Source organism: Protopterus annectens, chromosome 9.part0 (assembly GCF_019279795.1).
Source record: "Protopterus annectens isolate FY-2018-M chromosome 9.part0, PAN1.0, whole genome shotgun sequence".
NCBI classification, from domain to species: Eukaryota; Metazoa; Chordata; order Ceratodontiformes; family Protopteridae; genus Protopterus; species Protopterus annectens.
Window position 1 is genome coordinate 741,893,602 of NC_056743.1, and position 21,379 is coordinate 741,914,980.

The following is a 21,379-nucleotide window of genomic DNA, read 5'->3' on the forward strand; positions in this document are numbered from 1 at the left end:
CAGTGGCATTTGCTGATATGAGGTACTGCTGGTTGGCAACATGGCAATTGACCATCTGCCGTCCAATATCCCATTTGCAGAACATCTGCATTCGGGATTTTGATAGTGAACATATATATATATATATATATATATATATATATATATATATATATATATAATGTGTGTGTGTCTGTGTGTGGTTTCACTTTACAATCTCAAAATACTGAAATATCGAAATTCAGTATCCCGGGACTGTAAAGCCAAAAATGTAAAAAACAAAAACCCCAAAAGCAAGAAATGCAAATTCACGACTATCCACATACACACTCCACACAGAAACAAGCACACATACACCTTCCTCCCTACACTATAAACCAACTAAATAAACACAACCGCTAATCTTACATATAAGCAGAGGGCAAGCACCCCTGTGCCCCAGATGTGGGGGGCTGTGGCCCCCCACAGCCCCCTACTTATATATACCAACTCCAAGATCACACTAAAAACACAAACACAAAAACTACCACTATACACTATACACTCCCCTTGCACAAACACACATCACATACGTACAAATACCACCACTCGCAACACTTACTCACAATCTCACCTACCTACCCTAACCCACACATCAAAACTCCAAACACATTCACACACACAAAAATCCATACCCAAAACCCCTAGTAAAACATCACTTACCTGAATCTCCAACTACAGCCAGACCACTGATTCAACATTTCTGAATTCGTCATTTCCACACACTGTATTCTGCAATTTTGCGCAAGTGCAATTTCAACACTTGGGTCTCGAGCTACTGAAGTTCGATATTTCAGTAGCTCGAGATTCTGAAGTGTGTATGTATATGTATATGTATATGTATGTATATATATATATATATAATTTGAATACATGTGGAAGTATACAATTGTACTTAAATTGATCTAATGCTAATAATATTGACATTCAAAATATCTGAATACAAAATACAGAAACTGACCACATCCAAAATCAGTGTTTGCATCCTCTTCTCTTCGAGATCACACTACGGTGGTGAAAAGCCACATGCCTTTCCCCTGCTATAACATCAATTTTGCTGATATATTTTCTTTTAAATATTTTTGGGTAGATATTTTGACTTTTGATATTACTAGCACTAAATCAGTTTAATTACACCCAGATGTACATGAATGTGTGAATGCGTCTATGTGTGTGTGTGTGTGTGTGTGTGTGTGTGTGCGCATGTATGTGTGTGTGTGTGTTTATATATATATATATATATATATATATATATATATATATATGTTATATTTATCTTTATATATAGATAGATGTAAATGTATATATATATCCACACAGAATGATGTTCAAGGTTCACACTTTATACTTTTGGATTTTCAACCTTTATTTTTTTTCATTCTGTTGGCACTTGGCATTAGGAGTGCCAACATTTCAATAGGATGCCTTGTAAACCAGGAGTCGGTTGACAAAATTCCAAAGATTTGATAACTATGACTTTTTAAACTTAAGTTGTGTTCTCTGTTAAGTTCAGACGTTCATCATATTGATCACTGCTGCAGCAGCACTGGCTGTATTGGTTATATCCTGCCAAAAATGTAACAGCCGAACAGCTTCAAAAGTTTCACTGCATCTTTCACGTGCCCAAACCATCAGTCAGCTCAAGCTGAGCTGAATAAAAAGAGAGGTTTCGGTGCTAAGCTCTTCAGAGGTTTCCTGCTGTTGGAGAGCCGTCTTCTGAGGGCTTTTGAGGATCTATGTTCAGTTTGTGTTCCTTTCTTGTACAGAGAAGTTTCCTTTGGAACACAACCTTCCACATAGTTTATTTTACTTTCCTGTTTAGGAAAGTTACTTTTAATCTAGAAGTTTGTATTTTAAGGTACGGTTGTGAGACATAACTGTACTTTTTAAAGGGAGCAGGCTTATTTCCTGTTGGTTTAAAAGTTGTTTAAAGTAATTGAAAAACATTTTTTGTGTAGAAATTGTGTTTATTTTACTTTTGCGGCATGGTAAAGTGTTTTAAAATGCTTTACTGTATTTTTTGTGTGAAAAAGTAACATTTAAAGACTAGAAATGTTTACTGTTTTTTTACTGCTTGTTTTCCCTGGGAAGGAGGCACCATTTTTCTTTTGAGAAACAGAACAATCTTTGGGTCCCACCGCTGGTCTTTTTTCCAACCACAAAAAGGAAAAGTTAAGCAAATAGCCTTTGACACCACAGCAGGATAGCGATTTGCCTCAGCTGGTGAATCTGCTGTGACCATAGCTTGTTCCTCAGACCACTCATCACTGATGCTGGAAGCCTCTGGACATTGACTATTTGGATTTGCATTATATGCACCTTTTATTATTTTTATATGTTTTTTTTGTATGATGGTGTTTCTTTGAAAAACGTGTTTAATATGTTTTTTATATTTTTATAGTCATTTTGGCATGGAATAGCAGGGGTTAATCACATGATTAATTCATTAATTATGGGGTTGGTTTTGTGATTATATAAGCATGCTAGTAAGTGAGATATATGACTGATGATGCTTCTGGAAGGTGAAAGTGCTTAGTTGTGTTTTATTGTTTAAATTTATATTAAAAGAAAAGTTCCGTTCAACACTTTTGTGAGTCTGGGAATTTTTTTATTTTCAGTGCGTTGAGTTTTTGTTTTTATATCTTGGTTCCTAGACTTTAAAAACCCTGCAGACTACTCTAACAGAAATACTTGGTGAGTAAATTGGTCTAAGTAAGGACATTTATTTATTTGTTTTTTTTTTGAGTTGTGATACAGAATCAGAATTGTCTTGACATAGTAAGGCCTTGCTGAGTTTAATGCTAGTGGCTACCAAAAAAGTTACTAGAAAATGGAAATCAAAATCTAAAGCAGCTGTATGAGAAGTAGTGAATATAGTAACAGAGATAAAAGAATGGGAACTGGGATCTTTAGAAAAGAGTAGGAGCAAATTACATACAATAAAATGGGAATTGTGGGAATAATGCCTGCCGTATGATGTTTTGGCGGAGGAATGAGGTTTAAGGGAATTGTAGACCTAAATGAGCTTTGTAATGTTTGACTGACAGTGATTGGCTACATTATAAATGATGTACAATATTTGTAAATGAAAATATGTCACTATGATTTGTTTTCATTTACATAAATGCATGATTGCCTGTGTCATAAGTGATAATTTAATAAAGATGTTTCTTTAAAAAAATGAGATGTAGGTGTCCTGCAAGTATGTAAGCTCCCCTTCCAATATATGTTGTATGCAGTAATAATTTATATGTTTGTATGACATGTGGGTTGTTGAAAAAAACCTATGCAGCATTTATAATGTCTTTAGTTGTTTTGCTTTAATAGGCCTGGATTGTGTAATATAGTCTAAACGTTGCATTTTAGTAATATATTTTTGCAGTACCTTCTTTGTAGCTTTCAGCATTCACAAAAGTGTTGACATTTCCCGGGTCATATTGTCTGCATCTGAAGTGGTGAACTGCCTGACCGTCAACATTTGTTGTAATGTAGTCATTATAAGATATTACTATGAGACAGTCTTCTCTACAAGATTGGGTTGTAAATGACTTTTTAATTCATTTAAAATCTGTTACTCTAGAGTAACACAATGGACTAAAGCTCCAACTTGTTAATGAGCTGCTTCCTGTGGCAGGGGTGCAGGGTTTGATTCTATCTACCTTAATTTATCTACTGTGTGACACTGAGTAAGTCACTTAACCAGACTCTGTTTTGAAGCCATTGAGAATATGGGCTAGGCTCCTTAATGGTCTCCTGGTCTGCATGTCTAGCAACTATGAACCTGTTGTTGCTTGACAGCCATTCCCTATTGCACAGCTGATCTAGATCAGGAAATGTTTTGGCAATATCACCAGCACATTTTTAATGCAGCATAGGTAATTTCTTGAATGGCATCAGACGCTACATTTGTAGATGGAGTACTAAAATGCAAAGTTGTTTACCAACTGCATCCACTAAATTAGTAATAGTTCTCTTTACTATGGAATTATTCAGATGACTTTTAATTCTGCAGAGATTTTCCATATTAGCTACATATATCAGTATGTTAATAGTTCTTATGCTGTCCTAAATACTCTTAAACTGTGCTGCACATGGCTGGGTCTTATTGCATGATGCCAGTGATCTTTAATACAGTTTCATGTTGATCATGCAAAGCTATAAATGAAAAATATATCATTTCTTTCTTCATAACTGTTACTGTATTCAGTCAACAAAGTTGGTAACACAGCTGGTGCGGCTGGGGGGCTCTCTATGGCTGAAAGTAACATGTGCTCTAATTCTATTACCTCTGTCTCTGATTGTTTATGTAAACTTACCATGATGATAGATATTCAAATGATCACTGCTGCAGCAGAGACCATCTCCCTCCACCCCCCTTGTTTCTTAGTATATTGTTTATGCCAGGGTCGAATACATATTTTTTGTTGTTCCTAGCATTGTCTTGTCAGGGCACAGCCTCCCCCTCTTTCTGTCTGCTGGCATGAAAGCTCTGAAGGGCTTTGTGCACAAACCTGTCATCTTAGTTATCTCAGCTCAAGCTGAAAGATGTTTTGGGAATGTGGAAGGCACCCTGAAACTTTGGAAGTTGGCTGTCTGTTATATCCTTGGCAGGATATCACCCATACAGCTAAGGCTACTGCAGCAGTGATCATTCAAACATCTACTGTTATGGTGAGCTTCCTTATACAAATGTACATTCTTTGAAATATACCTCCATATATGATATCTTGAATTGTGCTCCTGTACTGCTAAAGATGCAAATATATTATCATTTAGGAACGATCTTATGATGGCTAAAATATGAAAAAAAAAGAAGTTTTACAGATCCCTTTTAGTTTATATTTTAAAGGAAACACTATAACTTCACAAAGAAAGAAAAACGTAGTACTAATGAAAGTCAGTTCAGAAATAATCTGCATTGTATAAGACATTCTGATGTGTGTCATACATGAAACCTGTCTTGATAGCAGCTCTCGTAAGACATTTATCTTCTGTTTGTGTAATTTCATTGCAGTATATCTCAAGTGCTACAAATGCATGATAAACATTATTCTGAAACATCAGAAATCATGGTAAATGTATTCTGCTGATATTTAATAGTTGTAACTAGTTGTTGTGTCTTTCGGCTTTTCCCAGTTAGGGGTCGCCACAGCGCAGCTCCAGTCCGCTAATGATTGGCAGTAGATTTTTACGTGCTGAGTTGCCAGCCCAGATGCACAACCTTCAGCGAAGGTACGCCCATTCACGCATGTCTCCACACAGAAGACGCTCTAGCTGAGAATCAAACAGGATGTCTTACTGTGAGGCGACAACACTACCGCAGCACCAGTGTGTCGTCTAGTTCAGACACCTTCTTTATATGAGGTAGTCCACTTATATCTGAATGCCTATTTTTACAATTGTCAAATCCTTAGAGTTTCAGAGGTAATCACTGTATTATACTGTGATATGGGATTTGCAAAAGCATTCCAAGCTTTGAAAAAAAACTTCCACAAATAGTATACATTCTTGTAGCTAACAGTGTTCTATTCCATCTCACCCCCCTCCCAGGTATTTTAAGTATGAAGATCACAGAAATCCTGTCCTGGAGAAACAGATAGGAAATGTTATCAAAGATACAGAGCTGACGTTTGAATTTGGAATTCATGAGTCTAGTCTTCAGGGTAAGCCAATGATTACATCAAAAATGTTAATAACTACAGAGAATCACTGATACCTTTGCATGTGGTCATATATAAGTTAGAAAGCTGAAAGTATAAACATAATAGGGATGGGTTATAGCAGATTATTGAAACATTTGAAAAATAAAGCAGAAAAGCTTGCTGTCTGACTTAGCCTTATGCTGTTATTTTGCAGAGGTTTCAAGGAAAGCCCAACTGCCTTTTCAAATCCAGATGAACTTCACATTGCCTGATGGAAGGTCTGTGTGTAGAATCCTTAATCAGCAGAAGCCCATAACTGGGAACGGGTAAGAGGACTGTTAATGAACTTATGGCAAGTATTATATGGCATGGGAGTTCTTCATGCAACATACTAATATGAATAAAATCTATGTTAACAGTTGAGTCTGCATGCCGCTGTGTTCAACACAGATTCTGGAGCTGGTTCTGATAGAATTTCTAAAAGAAAACTTGGAGATTTAATTTCAAAGAATTTCACATTTGCATCTGAATTTTTCATCAGTACTACTTTAGAGACTGTAACTCTGTTTTAATTTGTGTGGCTCAATAGTTACAGGCATTTGTGGACTGAGAAATGAGTAGTAATTTTTCATAGGCAACAAGGAAACACTCACATTACTGCTTCCATAGCCGGCCTTATGCCTAGGCCAACTAGGCAGCTGCCTAGGACGTCGCTCTAGCAGGGGCGCTTTTCCACTATTTATTTGGTGTAGGTAGACCAGGATGGGGGCACCAGATGGTGTGGTAGGGGGTGCAGTGGAGCCCTTTTGCCTAGGCACAAGTTGACCTAAGGCTGCTCCTGACTGCTTTCATTAAAATTTGCACTTCTGAAATCATAAAAGTGATATAAAGCTGAACAAAATACTTTACTTAACTTGTGATTTTCAGCATATCTGTGTTTTGAACTATAGTGAAAAACAAGACTACAATCACCAAAGTGCATAAAATAAGCAGTTTGAATTGCTTTGTTCATCATTTTTTTTCACCAAATGAGGAAAATTGCTAAATAGGATATGTTCTGATTAACTTTAAGAAGCATGACAGACAAGTATTCATATGAATGGAAATACAATGTAGTAATCGTTGATGAACATTTTTGTAACTTAGAACTGCAGGACTCTAGCATGCCTCAAGGTAGTATCAACAGGTTCCGCAATTCTCAGTTAACTTCATCAGATCTTGCAGTGCTAATTGTTACAGTACTGAACAAAGAATTTTCTCCCTTGTATGCTTCAGTTTTCAGTTTGCAAACTGGTACTGAGGACATTAAAAACTTGCCCTAACATTTGGAATGAGACTTTTCTAAATATTCCAAGAAGAAAAAAAGGAGGTATACAATCCCGGTAAAAAATCCAATATTAAAAAAAAAAAAAAAAGATGCTCCAAAGGACCTGGACTTATCTTGGCAACTCAAAACTTTATTAAAAAATAAAAAGCGAAACTAGTGTTGAAACAAATAATGAACAGGTCAATCTAAAATGATATGGTTTACAATTTCGTCTTCATTTTATGACATCATTAGAACCATATAATCAAAGCGGTAAGAACTTCAACACCCCCCCAAAAATTAACCAATCATATACTATTTAGCCTTTTAAAACCTTGAAACATTGTAGGTAAGCATACCTAATAAACGTATGTACATTGCACATGCCAAAAGGTGAAAATATTGTATAATTTCCCAAAACAGTTTACAGTGAATAGCTGCACAATAAAAATACCTGTACATAAGTATACTTGTTAAAACAATGAAACAACACTCTATATTTTAGTTGCTCTATCCTAGCCAAAACATCTTATGAACGTAAGGAGATGTTTTGGCAACTTAGATTTGATGCCATGGCAACGCCGGGCTTAAATGAAAACATCTCCATAGCAAGTGAACTGAAGGATAGATAGTTTTTCATAGATGCAGAAAACAGTATTAAACTATTTTCACTAAATGTCCCTGACTGACTAAAGAATTACTGTTCCCCGACTACTTACTAAGTCAAGGCAAGCTGATGAGTGCCGAGTGTCTTACCAAAGCAAAAGTCAGATGATGTCTATCTCTGTCTGTGTGAGATATATATCCTGTCAGAAATCTTTCCTGTCAGGTTCCAAAGTGCATGCTGCTCGAGTTCCAAAGAAACCAGATTCTGGTTAGAGGATGACATCACCTCTGGTCTCTGGACTCTGGTACAACACACACACACACACACACACACACACACACACACACACACACACACACACAGCTTTGCTAAGATCTGTGGCAGCATCTGAAAGCTATAACACAATTTCAAACTTTCCACCCTTCCAGGGTTCTCTGATAAACATACATATTTGATCAGTTACAACAATACAACCTAATACACATGCATACATTCTTTCTGTCCAACAGGACCTATTGTTGATGAATTTTTAAGACAAGTAACTTTACAAATATAGCTCACCACCAAAATGAAAAGAAAAAGGCCAGTGATTACCTTTATGTGATTTATTAAAAGTCACAGTCTCTGCACTGAAACAGTTTGTCGCTGTTGATAAATACAATTCCACAAGTCTTCATAATAGGTATTAATAGTGGTACAATACAAACAGGTATTCATAGGAAGTTTGAAGAGAGTTGTCATATATTGTATGGGGAAAGTTGCCACCCCCCTCACAGAATTAAGTCGATTACATATGGAGAGTTTCTTATTATAAAAAAAATTGTGTAGTGACAAGGATGAATGTAATAAGGAGATTGTAGATAGGGGTTATAATAAAACAATAGTGGAAGAAAATAAAAAGAAGGTTAAAGAAGAGAATAAAAGTGGGAAAATAGTTTACAATACATATAGGGGAATACAAAATCAGGAAAAACAGAGATTATGTTTTGTGACTAAATATACAGTATTCTCTGAGACTTTAGCCAGTTTAGTTAGATACCATTGGGGCATTTTAGAAAGAAGTAAACATCTGGGAATAAAAGCAAATGAGTTTCCCATGTTTTCTTATTCAAGGGGTAGAAGTATTAAAGACTTCATAGTGCATGGTAGGTTTCAATTACGTTTATACAATATAAATATGGCAATAGAGTTGTATGGCACTTTCCCTTGTGGAAAGTGCAGCTGTTCCCAATATATTACACAGAGTTTTGATAAGATTAATGGAAAGAATTTTGTTAGTAAAGGGAAATTTTCCTGTGAGAGTGTAGGAATAGTATATGGGTTAAGATGTCCCTGTGGAAAGGTGTATACAGGGAAAAGTAAAGACGTTTTAAACAAACATTAAAGGAACATGTGAGATATATAAGGAAAGGCAGGGAAGAAAACCCTGTAGCAGTACATATTAAGGAATGTCATAATGGGAATATACAAGGCTTACAAGCCACAGTTTTAGGGCAAGTGCAACAAGCTTATGATTTAGCTATAAAAAAGAACTTATGGAAGATGGAGTCTACTCTAATTTTAAAATGTAATACTTTAATTCCAAAGGGACTAAATAGGGAATGTCACTGGAAGGGTTTCCTTTAATAAGATAAGGAGCGTAAAGGCTGTGATTTGTTAATTGTTTTTAATTATAGTAGCTAGACGCTAGAGGAGTTTGCTTTTGTATTGTTTGAATTAGTGTGCTTTTGCGCACTTTTTGAAGTTTGGATAATAGATTTTACTGTGTGAGGTTGTGCCTGTTTTAAGAAGACTTGTGGAATTGTATTTATCAACAGTGAATGTGACTTTTAATAAATCACATAAAGGTAATCACTGGCCTTTTTCTTTTCGTTTTGGTGGTGAGCTACAATTTGCAACTAGTGGTGATATAACTTTACAAATATGTTTAACTCAAACATCTGTAGAAATCAGGGTGATAGTCAAATAACAAAGTTCATAGGTAGGTACTAGACTATTTGCCCGAAGGCATTTATAAGCCTAGCTGGAATGTATTGACTTTCACCGCCCCCTTAGAGTAGTTCACTGTGCCTCTGTCCAGCAGAGCCATTGAAGTGATCCCCGGCGTAAACTTTGTTTCCCATCGACTTGTCAAGGTTTCTCTTGAAGTGTGTTAGCAAGGAGGTCTGCCTAATGTAGATTGGAATCTTGTTCCAGAGCATGGGAAGTCTCTGGGACAGGAATATATCCCGCTAGCACATCCTATTTGTTGTTGTGGTGAGGTTTAGATCCCTAGAGCGTGTGGCTTGAGGGGATATAGTTTTCTTTAGGTGGAGTATGTCCATCAATTCTGGGTTGGACATGGCCTTTGGTATGTCAGGCAGAGATCACCTCTGAGTAGGCAGCATACAACTGAGTACAGCTGGAGTTTCTTCAGTCAAGCTGCATAGGGCATCTGTTTTTAGGCCAGTGATCCTCTTGGTGAGGTACGTCTGTCGTCTTTCCAACTGCTGCAGGTGTCTTGTAGGGTACATCTTAAATGGGGCATTGCACTCTATGATGGGTCTGATGAGTGATGGGTAGAGGGACACAATGATCTCTTTTGATCTTGATGCAAACCCTTTTGTGATTAGGTGGGCCACATAGAAAGATTTTCTAACCACTTTGGCAATGTGATTATCAAAGGAGAGATTACTACCTACTTGGGTCCCCAGATCCCTTATTATGTCTTCCGTATTTAGGGGGATACCACCTATGTGGTAGTTTGTGGGTACTTTGTTTTTTTCCAAAGGTGATGACTGTGCACTTTTTGGCATTTAGCTTGAGGCCATGGTTTTGACACCAGGTATCTGTCTCATTGAGACCTTTTTGGAGGATGTCTGTGTCAGCTGGAGAGTCAATTATAGCCCCTAGTTTGCAGTCATCTGCGAACTTGGTCAGCCATAGTCCTCCTGTGCTTGCCTGTAACTCTGAGAAGTATATGCTGAACAGGAGGGGTCCTAGGACTGAGCCCTGGGGAACGCCACTTGTAACTGGTTTAGAGTCAGACCTAGCTCATGCAACTCTTACCATCTGGGTTCTGTCCATGAGCCAGTTGGCAACCCATCTCATAATGTAGGGGTTTATGTTCAGGCTGGTGAGCTTGTCTATAATACCAGAATGGGGAATGGAGTCAAAGGCCTTTGCGAGATCTAGGTAGGCTGTGTGGACCATCTTTCCCTCGTCTATAGCCTTGGTAACTGTCTCAAAGAAGTCCACCAGGTTTAGGAGGCATGATCTGCCCTTAACAAAGCCGAACTAGGTAGAGTCCAGTGTTTGGAGGTTCCCAATGTTTCTGTTAATGAGATCCATGATAATGCACTCCATAGCCTTGCAGACCAAGCTAGTCAGGCTTCTAGGGCAATAGTTCCTAAGGTCTGTTGTGGCTCCACCTTTGTAGAGCAGAATAACCGTTGTTGTGCACCACTCTATGGGCACGTAGCCTGTACAGGGGCTGAGTTTGAACAGTGTGTTTAGGTGAGGAGTTAGTTCATCTTTGAGCTCATATAGGACGCAGCCTGGGACACCGTCCGGTCCCATTGATGCTGTGTTTTTGGCTTTGGAGAGGGCTGTTTTGACCTGAGTGTCTGTGTTTCAGGGACACTGCATTCTTCTGGTATGGTTATGGGCCCTTTTGGGGGTGAGAGGGGGGTGAAATTTGCACTGAACCTGTCTGCCAGGATATTGGCGATATTGGTTGGTTCAGTGTATTTTGTGCCATTCTGCACCAACTCCGAGCAGATCTGAGAATTGCCACTTAGATTCTTGACATAGCTAAAGAATGCCTTGTGGTTATCTTTGGAGTCCTTGGCAAATTTTCTTTCGAAGCTAGCCTTGGATGATTTTATGAGGGATCATAGTGTTTTGCTGATACTGATCAGGGATGTCTTCCCTTCTTGGGATTTTACTCTTTTCTGTACTAGTGTCCTCCTTCCATTATATAGCTTGTTTATGGCAGGGGTCCACCAGACTGGTTTCCTTTTCTTGGAGGAGTGAGTCTTGGTTTTGCTTGGGATAGCATGATCCATGCATTCTTGTAGGTGCCCATAGAGTGCATTAGTAAAGTATTTTGCAGCTTGGGCAGTGTTATCCTTTAGCATGGGAGCTTTGAAATTTTCCACCTAGGTCTTAAGTAACATGAAATTTGCTTTTGAAAAGTTTTTCACGGTGGATTCTTTGACCGGGGGTGGGGGGATGGAGGCGGAATGTGGATATCCAGAGTGATTAGTTTATGGTCAGATCTAACCAGCGAGGGGTTGACCTCTGGCGTGGAACACTATTTGCCCATGTTGGTGATGACCAGGTCCAATATGTTGTCACCTTTGATGGCGGTGTTGACCAGTTGATCCAGGGCATTTGAGTTTATAAATTCTAGGAAATGTTGGGCAGGGGAGTTAGTACTTGAGTAGTTCTCCCAGTTAATGTTTGGGTAATTGAAATCACCCAATATCAGGGTGTTTGGTAGGACCTTTATGTTTCACAGTGTTTCCAGAAATGCAGAATGGGGGTCCTGGGACATGGTGGGTGATCTGTAGCAAGCTACAATTTGAATTGCAGTTTTGCCCATTGTTAGTTGTATGTGGATGATCTATGAAGCATCATGCTGTGCCACTAACCTGGAGGTGTGGGTATCCTTGATGAATATGGATATGCCCCCACCTTTGGTATTTCTGTCCGGGTTTTGTGGCCAAAATGTATGGTATGAGTTGTAGTCTGGTAGTGCTGGGTGCTCTTTGGAGCCTTGAACCAGGTTTCTGTTAGTGCACATGTATCGATTTTCTCCATACTGAGGAGTGCCTCAAGTGTGTGCATTTTAAGGTTTAGACTTCTGGCATTGAGTAGCATTACCCTCAGTTTTTTGTTACTTGTGCTATTTATGGTGATGGGTTTGTCTTTTGAGCCTTGCCTAAAAAAGGCACTATGTAGGTGGCAAGAGCCTTGGCCAGTATTCGAAAGCCTAAGGGTGACAGGTGCAAGCCATCTCTAGCGAAGCAGCATGGCTTGTCGAGCATGTCATCCCAGGCTGACAGACACTGGATCCCCTTTGAGTGACACCAGAAGCCTAGCCATTTGTTGAGATTGATATTTTTTTCTTTATACTGTGGTAGTATTCTTGGTGAGGGCAGAATGCCACTCAGGGTCATACCAGTCTGGGCTACGTGATCAGAGAGCTCTTCCATGTTTCTTTTCATGTAGTCCAGGGAGATATGGCTCAGGTCATTCACACCAGCATGGACAATGACAGAGTCATATTTGTACTTGTTCTGGAGTGACCTGAGTGCTTGTGTTATGTGGCGGATCCTGGTACCCAACAGGTAGCTAACAGTGACCTTCTTCCTGTTCAGCCTAGTGAGTTGGGACGTCAGTGTGCCTAACTATAGAGTCACCTATTACTAGTGTGTTGGGTATGTTATTTTGCCTTAAGGGCTGTGATTGTGTGGCACACTGTTTTTGTGAAGTATGTGTTTTATGGTTTGTGTTGGGGTGGGGGGTGGAGGTGACTTGGATGTCTGCTTTGGAGGTCTCTGTTGCTTTTGCAGATTTTTATTTAGAGCCTCCGAGTATGTTTTTGTGTATTTGTGTGTCTTTTGCCAGTGCTGGTTTCATAGGTCTATGTGAGACTGGTGGTGTCATGCAAGTAATTCCCTTCTCCACTTGACTGTCTGGTCCAGTCTTGGGTTTAGAGAGCTTAGCCACCAGTTTGGCTGTGTAATTGCATCTCTTGCATGTATTAGTGTTTGGTGGTAGGAGGAGAGGGTTTTCTGTGTACATGAGGCAGTTGTAGCATTGCCTCAAAATGCCCATATTCACCAGTTGGACCAGAGAGTACACCTGAAGCTGCCCTTTGGACATGCTTGGGTGGTAGGTACAGTGAACTGTTTTACTGATTGGCTGGTAAGGTCGAATAGGGAGCCTTGCCCTTCTCTATAGTATAGGGGGGTCTAGTGCTAAGGTTTATTAGTGCTTGCTATGAGTTTTGAGCAAGTGCCGGGCTGAGAAGTGAGGGGTTTGAGTGCTTAAGTTGACATTTTGTCTAGTTCCAAGGGAAAAATTGAAGAGTGACTTTGCAGAGCCGGAAATAGTTATACCCTAGCTAACCGGTGCTGCCCGGCATGCAAAACCATGCTAATGCGGGTTTTATAGCAGAGAAATGAAAGAGAGAGAAGTTAGCCCAAAATGGCCACTAAACTACTAATTTCTGGGCTGAAAACACTCCTCCAGGGACAGATAGGTTGCTCAAAGCTCCCCTCTCTCACAGGTGAACAGAGAAACTTTCTTCTATCCAAGTAAGGTATGGGCAAACACAGATACTTGTAACATAGCCTTGAATTCAGCACTAACCTGAAAACTGGACTATACTAGCTTAGAAAGGTGGGAAAACAAGTATATATATATTTTTTTTTTTCAGAAAATAAAATGGCTGCAATCAAAAAACACTTTAAATGCACATAAATGGCCATCTCACAGTTCTTTACAAAACTCCCTGGCATAGATGGCACTACCTCATAACATCATGGCATGTGTTAGGTGTAAAGTATTTAAAGCAGAAAATTTATTTGGAAATGTTATCTGGCATATAGTTTTTGAATGTATTAGTCAAAATAAAGAAATAAACATTTTGAGTTGCTAGATTATTTCGTAGGTTCATATGTAAGTACTAGGCTATCTGCCCGAGGGCATCTCTAAGCCTAGCCAGAATGTGTTGGCTTTCACCAGCCCCTTAGATTAGTAACCTGTGCCTCTATCCAGCAGAGCCATTAGTTCCCTGTGCCTCTGTCCAGCAGAGCCACTGCAGTGATCCCCTGGTTTCCTATCCACTCGTCAAGGTTTCTCTTGAAGAGTGTTAGTGAGGGGTTCTGCCTAATGTAGATTGGAATCCTGTCCCAGAGCATGGGGAGTCTCTGGGACAGGAATCTACCCCTCCAGCACATCCTATATGTCATTGTGATGAGGTTTATATCCCTAGAGCTTGTGGCTCTTGGGGATTTGTTTTTTTTTTTTTTTAGGTGGAGTATGTCCATCAATTCTGGGTTGGACATGGCCTTGTATGTCAGGCAGACATCACCTCTTAAGTAAGCGGTATGCATCCGAGTACAGCTGGAGTTTCTTCACTCGGGCTGCATAGGGCATCTGTTTGAATCCTCTTGGTGAGGTACTTTTGTGGTCTTTCCAGCTGTTGCAGGTGACTTATAAGGTACACCCCAAATAGGGCGTTGTACTCCATGATGGGTCTGATGAGTGATGAGTAGAGGGGCACAATAACCTCTTTTGTTCTAGATGCAAACCCTTTTGTGATTAGGTGGGCCACATAGAAGGATTTTCTAGCCACCTTGGCAATATGATCATCAAAGGAGAGATTGCTATCTACTTGGGTCCCCAGATCTCTTATTACATTTTCTGTATTTAGGGGACTACCACATATGTGGTAGTTCGCGGGTAATTTGTTTTTTCCATAGGTGATGACTATGCACTTTTTGGCATTTAGCTTGAGGCCATGATTTTGATACCAGGTATCCGTCTCGGTGTTTCCCTGCTGGAGGATTTCTGTGTCAGCCGGAGTGTCAATTATGGCCCCCAGTTTGCAGTCATCTGTGAACGTGGTCAGCCATAGTCCTTCTGTGCTTGCCTGTACCTCTGAGAAGTATATACTGAACAGGAGGGGTCCCAGGACAGAGCCCTGAGGGATGCCACTTGTAACCGGTTTAGAGTCGGACCTAGAGCCTGCAACTCTCACTGTGTGGGTTCTATCTGTGCGCCAACTGGCAACCCATCTCGTGACATAGGGATTTATGTTTAGGCTGGTGAGCTTGTCTATAATACCAGAATGGGGAATGGTATCAAAAGCCTTTGCAAGGTCTAGGTAGGCTGTGTGGACCTCCTTTCCCTCGTCTAAAGCCTTAGGTAACTGTCTCAAAGAAGTCGTCCAGGTTTAGGAGGCATGATCTGCCCTTAACAAAGCCAAACTGGGTAGGGTCCAATGTTTAGAGGTTCCCAATGTCTCTGTTAATGAGTTCCATGAATGATACCCTCCATAGCCTTGCAGACCAGGCTAGTCAGGCTTATAGTGCAATAGTTCCCGGGGTCCATTGTGGCTCCACCTTTGTGGAGTGGGATAACTGTTGCTGTGTGCTACTCTATGGGTATGTAGCCTGTAGAGAGGCTGGGTTTGAGCAGTGTGTTTAGGTGAGAGGTTAGTTCATTTTGACACAGCCTGGGACACAGTCCAGTCCCATTGAAGCTGTGTTTTTGGCTTTGGTTAGGACTGTTTTAACCTGTATGTCCATGATTGCCAGGGTCTCTGCATTCTTCTGGTATGGTTATGGGCCCTTTAGGGGGTGAAATTTACACTAAACCTGTCTGCCAGAATGTTGGCAAGATCAGTCGGTTCAGTGTATTTTGTGCCATTCTGCACTAACTCAGAGCAGATCTGAGAGTTTCCACTTAGGTTCTTGACAGAGCTAAAGAACGCTTTATGGTTATCTTTGGAGTCCTTGGCAATTTTTCTTTCGAAGCTAGCCTTGGATGATTTTATGAGGGATTGCAGTTTCTTGCTGATACTGATCAGGGATTTCTTTCCTTCTTGGGATTTTACTCTTTTCTGTACTAGTTTCCTCCTCCTATTGTATAGCTTATTTATGGCAGGGATCCACCAGACTGGTTTCCTTTTCTTGGAGGAGTGAGTCATGGTTTTGCTTGGGATAGCATGATCCATGCATTCTTCTAGGTGCTCATAGATTGCCTTTGTAAGGGATTCAGCAACTTGGACAGCATTGTCCTTTAGCATGGGGGCTGTGATCCTTTCCACCTCGGTCTTAAGTAATGTGAAGTTTGCTATTGAAAAGTTTTTCACAGTGGTTTTCTTGATTTGGGGGGGGGGCGGAATGTGGATATCCAGAGTGATTAGTCTGTGGTCTGATCTAACCAGCGAGGGGTTGTATTGAAAAGTTTTTCACAGTGGTTTTCTTGATTGGGGGGAGGGGGTGCGGAATGTGGATATCCAGAGTGATTAGTCTATGGTCTGATCTAACCAGCGAGGGGTTGACCTCCGGTGTACAATGTTGGGGATGACCAGGTCCAATATGTTGTCACCTCTGGTGGGGGTGTTGGCCAGTTGATCCAGGGCATTCGAGTTTATAAATTCTAGGAAGTGTTGGGCAAGGGAGTTAGTACTTTAGTAGTTTTCCCAGTTAATGTTTGGGTAATTGAAATCACCCAATATTAGGGTGTTTGGTAAGACCTTCATATTTTCCAGTGTCTCCAGAAACACGGAATGGGGGTCCTGGGTCATGGTTTGTGATCTGTAGCAAGCTACAATTTGAATTGCAGTTTTGCTCATTGTTAGTTGCACATGAATGATCTCTGAGGCATTGTGCTGTGCCACTAATCTGGAGGTGTGGGTATCCTTGATGAATATGGATACACCCCTGCCTTTTGTGTTTTGGTCTGGGTTCTGTGGCAGAAAAGTATGGTATGAGTTATAGCCTGGTAGTGCTGGGGTGCTCTCTGGACCCTTAAACCAGGTTTCTGTTACTGCACAGATATCTATGTTCTCCATACTGAGGAGTGCCTCGAGTATATGCATTTTGAGGTTTAGACTTCTGGCTTTGAGTAGCATTACCCTCAGTTTTTGGTTACTTGTGCTATTTACGGTGGTGGGTTTGTCTTTTGAGCCTTGCCTAAAAAAGGCACTATGAGGGCGGCAAAAGCCTTGGCCAGTATTCAAAAGCCTAAGGGTGACAGGTGCAAGCAATCTCTTGTGAAGCAACGTGGCTTATCGAGCATGTCATCCCAGGTAGACAGATACTGGATCCCCTTTGAATGACACCAGAAACTTAGCCAGTTGTTGAAACTGATAATTTTTTCTTTATACCGTGGCATCATTCTTGGTGAGGGCAGGATGCTACTCAGGGTCATACCAGCCTGGGCTATGTGATCAGAGAGCTCTTCCATGTATCTTTTCATGTAGTCCAGGGAGGTACATCTCAGGTCATTCACACCAACATGGACATTGACAGAGTCATATTTGTACTTGTTCTGGAGCGACCTGAGTGCTTGTGTTATGTGGCGGATCCTGGCGCCCGACAGGCAGCTAACTGTAACCTTCTCCTTGTCCAGCCTAGTTAGAGGGACATCAGTGTGCCTGACTATAGAGTTGCCTATTACTAGTATGTTGGGTATGTTATTTTGGCTTAAGGACTGTGATTGCATGGCAACTGATTATGTGAAGTATGTGTTTCATGGTTTGTGATGGGGTGTGCAGGTTGCTTGGGTGTCTGCTTTGGCGAGGTCTGTTGCTTTTGCAGATTTGTATTTAAAGCCTCCGAGTATGTTTTCGTGTATTTATGTGTGTTATTTGCCGGTGTTGGTTTAGTAGGACTATGGGAGACTGGTGGTGTGTTGCAAGTATTTTCCTTCTCCTCTTGACTGTCGGTTTCAGTCCTGGGTTGAGAGAGCTTCGTCTCCAGTTTGGCTGTATAATTGCATCTCTCGCATATATTAGTGTTTGGTGGTAGGAGGAGAGGGCTGTCTGTGTACATCAGGCAGTTGTAACATTGCCTCAAAATGCCCAGATTCACCAGTTGTATTGGAGAGTACACCTGAAACTGCCCTTTGGACATGCCTGAATACAGGCTATTTTACTGATTGGTTGGTAGGGACAAATAGAGAGCCTTGTCCTTCTGGACAGTATAGGGGGTCTAGTGCTAGGGTTAATTAGTGCTTGCTATGAGTTTTGAGCAACTGCTGGGCTGTGTAATGAATGGTTTGAGTGCTTAAGTTGAAAGTTTGTCTAGTTCCAAGGGAAAATTGAAGAGTAGACTTCATGGAGCTGTTTTATACAACATTTAACGCCAAAAGTAAAGAATATGTACTAATGTATTTGTAGATATTTTCTAAACCTAATTAAATGAATGTCAAGCATAAAAAGTGGTCTTAAACAACAAAACATGTAGAGATATAGAATATGTGGGGGTTCAGACATTAATATATTGGAGGGAAGGCTTGCAAGTTATTGCATAAATGATAAAGCCCAAAGGTTACAAGTATGAAGACACACACCTTGCATTGAAATATATTAATTATATCTGTGAATGAGAAATTCTATAAATACAGCAGAGGTTCACTTCTTTATGTGCTTACAGCTTTTTTTCATTTTTGGCTTTGAACTTCCAACCGTTTTTTTTTTTTAATTGTAGTGCAGTGGAACACAAATACAGGAACCATCACGTAATGGGTAATTGTGATTTGCAATAAATTCAGGTCTTTTTGGTCTTTTTACTAGACATTTTTATTGATTGAGTTTCATTATCTGTCATTTCAAAGTAACAAAGCAGGGTGGGTTTCATTTGGTTGGAAAATGCCATAGGCAGTTGAGAGATCAGGGCTCTGTATTTTCCACATCAGTAGACATGCTTCTGGCTCATGGGAAGGGATTAGTGGCATTTTATTTACCATTTGTTAACCCGATAGATTTGCTGGTCTGAGGACCCTTTACAGCAATGACATGAGCCAATAAAGACATGAAAATTTCAGAGTAAAGCAACATTTTCAGCTTTACAGTACAAGGTAACTTTTTCACAATACCCCTCCCCTTAATATGCTACTTGCTAAGAATAAAGATGAAGAGAAGTTTCTACTGACAAGAGAACATGAAGGAGAGATACATATGGAGAGTTTAGGTAAAAATATATTTTAATCAGTATTTGGATGTTAAAAAGGTGTGGAAAGGAAAGTATGTTAACCTGTATCACTGAAGCAATTAAATTTGTTTTCCTCAAGCCAGTAAGACTGAAGAGACTTCCTTACAGAAAAAAAGACCGAATGCTTGATGCCTTTCGGTAGGGAGTTCCAGTATACAGGAGCTAGTTTGGAGAAAGATCTTTCCCATGTCACAAAAGGAAAAGGGGGCATACAGAGAGAGAGAGAGAGGGAATGAATAATAATTGCTTGGGGACTAAATGCAGTTTTTAATACATAATTTGTTAAGCAGGGGAGGGTAGTAATGGAGTTTAAGATGTTTATAAGAATATATTGAGAAATGCAGTCCTGTTACATGCTAATAGACACTTTCCTTTAATAAGAATAAGGTGGTTATTCATATTCACTGGAGAGATGGATGATATGGAGAATTTGATTTTTAGCATGTTCGAGTTGTGTTTTGGTGTGTGATGATCCAAAGGTTATGACTGGAAATTCATGTTGTAGCGTAGGCAGCCTAACACTGATGGCAATGGCACATGAGGCTTCAACAGTAGGAAGATAATAAATTTTGTAGGGAAGTCTTAGTTGAGATGAAACTTTGTGGATTTGGGTTTCAGTGCATTTGTGAAAGGACCATTGCTGGATGAATAGGAAACCTACATTTTTTTGTTCAGTGATATAATCGAGAGGAGAGCCAGCAGTATCTGTAATGATGAGGTTTGAACCAGCTTTAGTTTTTGGTGTGCATCAAATAGGATCAATGAGCTTTTGTGAGTATTGAATGTAAGGTTATTTTTCGTAAAGCCAGTTCTGATACTTATAAAGTTCATTTGAAATTTTGCAGGCAGTATGCATATATATTCCCTTTGATGAGAACAATATATGTATAAAGGAGACAGTATGTGAGGGGGGGATCTAACTAATATAAAATAAAATCATTAGTTGCATAAACCATATTTACCTAATCGCACCAAATCATGTCAGACATAGATACAAGAAGCATGCAAGTATATTAACATACTGAATGCTCTCCAAAATATAAATTCTACTTCCCTGCATACCATACCATCCATCAATGTTCAGCTTTTTCAGCATGAAGTCCCACAGTATCCTTTTCAAAAACTGAACATTAGGTTATCCTCCAACTAATGGTCCAACAACCTGCCTTCACAGTAAGAATGAGGCTTTGTCTGCCAGAGCAATGAACTACCACCAGTAAAGGTACCAAACCTAAACCCACCTTCACTATTGCCTAGTCCCAGTATAATAAATTAGTAACTTCTGCCCGTGTCCCTCAAAATATTCAGATTGGTCCAACAAAAAAGTAGGAAAGCTGTTGAATGGTTTACCAGACAACCTTTTGCTATAAACTTCTACTGACAGCTTATAACATTGTTTCTTATATCACTTCCATGGAACGTTGTACTGCATTAATGACTTGTAATCTAGTGATTATTTTACACCCTGCGATTTTTATTTATTTTTTCCAGTCCCGCATTCTGTCACATAGACTTCTTCAGATCTGGGTCCCAAGTAGTTTCAAAGTGAACAATTGAATATAAAGTCTACAAGGACAAAGGACTATATCAAAATAAAACCTATAAAATGAAGGAAGTGGAGCCAGACTCTTTTTGAAGGAAGAGGATTTGGAACTGGATTTACTTTGTAGAAATAAAATTACTCCCTGTATATGGCCAGGTTGGACTGAAGGTCTTCATCCATGGGTGTCCTTTGATAGTCTGTATATCATAAGCTACTGCAACAATGATTTAATAGTGCACATTTGCCACTTTTTAACACTTCCCACTTAAGACTGCTATGTTTCACTTACCCCTCTTAGATTTTCCAATATTTGAACCCAAGGCTTCTTTCTAAAAAATGTCTTGGGTTGTCTACCTAAATTCTTACATATGAAGGTATGTAATAAAATGAAATGGTACAGTCTGAATTATGGACTAGCTTTCTACCTAGAAAAAATGTCTTTTGGAGGGTTATGCCCGTTTTCCCCAAATCACTAAAAAGAATATGGCTATCACCTTTATTTTAAGTCAGTTAGGTCAGATATACTCTGGCTAAACAGCTGCCTAG

General features: G+C 39.7%; 1 protein-coding gene across 7 annotated transcripts in view; it reads left to right on the top strand.

Moving 5' to 3' along the window:
- The window catches only part of LOC122811493 (circularly permutated Ras protein 1-like), a 1,239,209-nt gene that overhangs the window by 951,429 nt on the left and 266,401 nt on the right, over positions 1 to 21,379 (top strand). For all 7 annotated transcript variants that reach the window (XM_044083365.1, XM_044083368.1, XM_044083363.1 and 4 more), the window contains 2 exons: positions 5,569 to 5,681; positions 5,875 to 5,986. In XM_044083365.1, the coding sequence (XP_043939300.1) occupies positions 5,569 to 5,681; positions 5,875 to 5,986 (225 nt within the window). The remainder of the gene's footprint in view (positions 1 to 5,568; positions 5,682 to 5,874; positions 5,987 to 21,379) is intronic.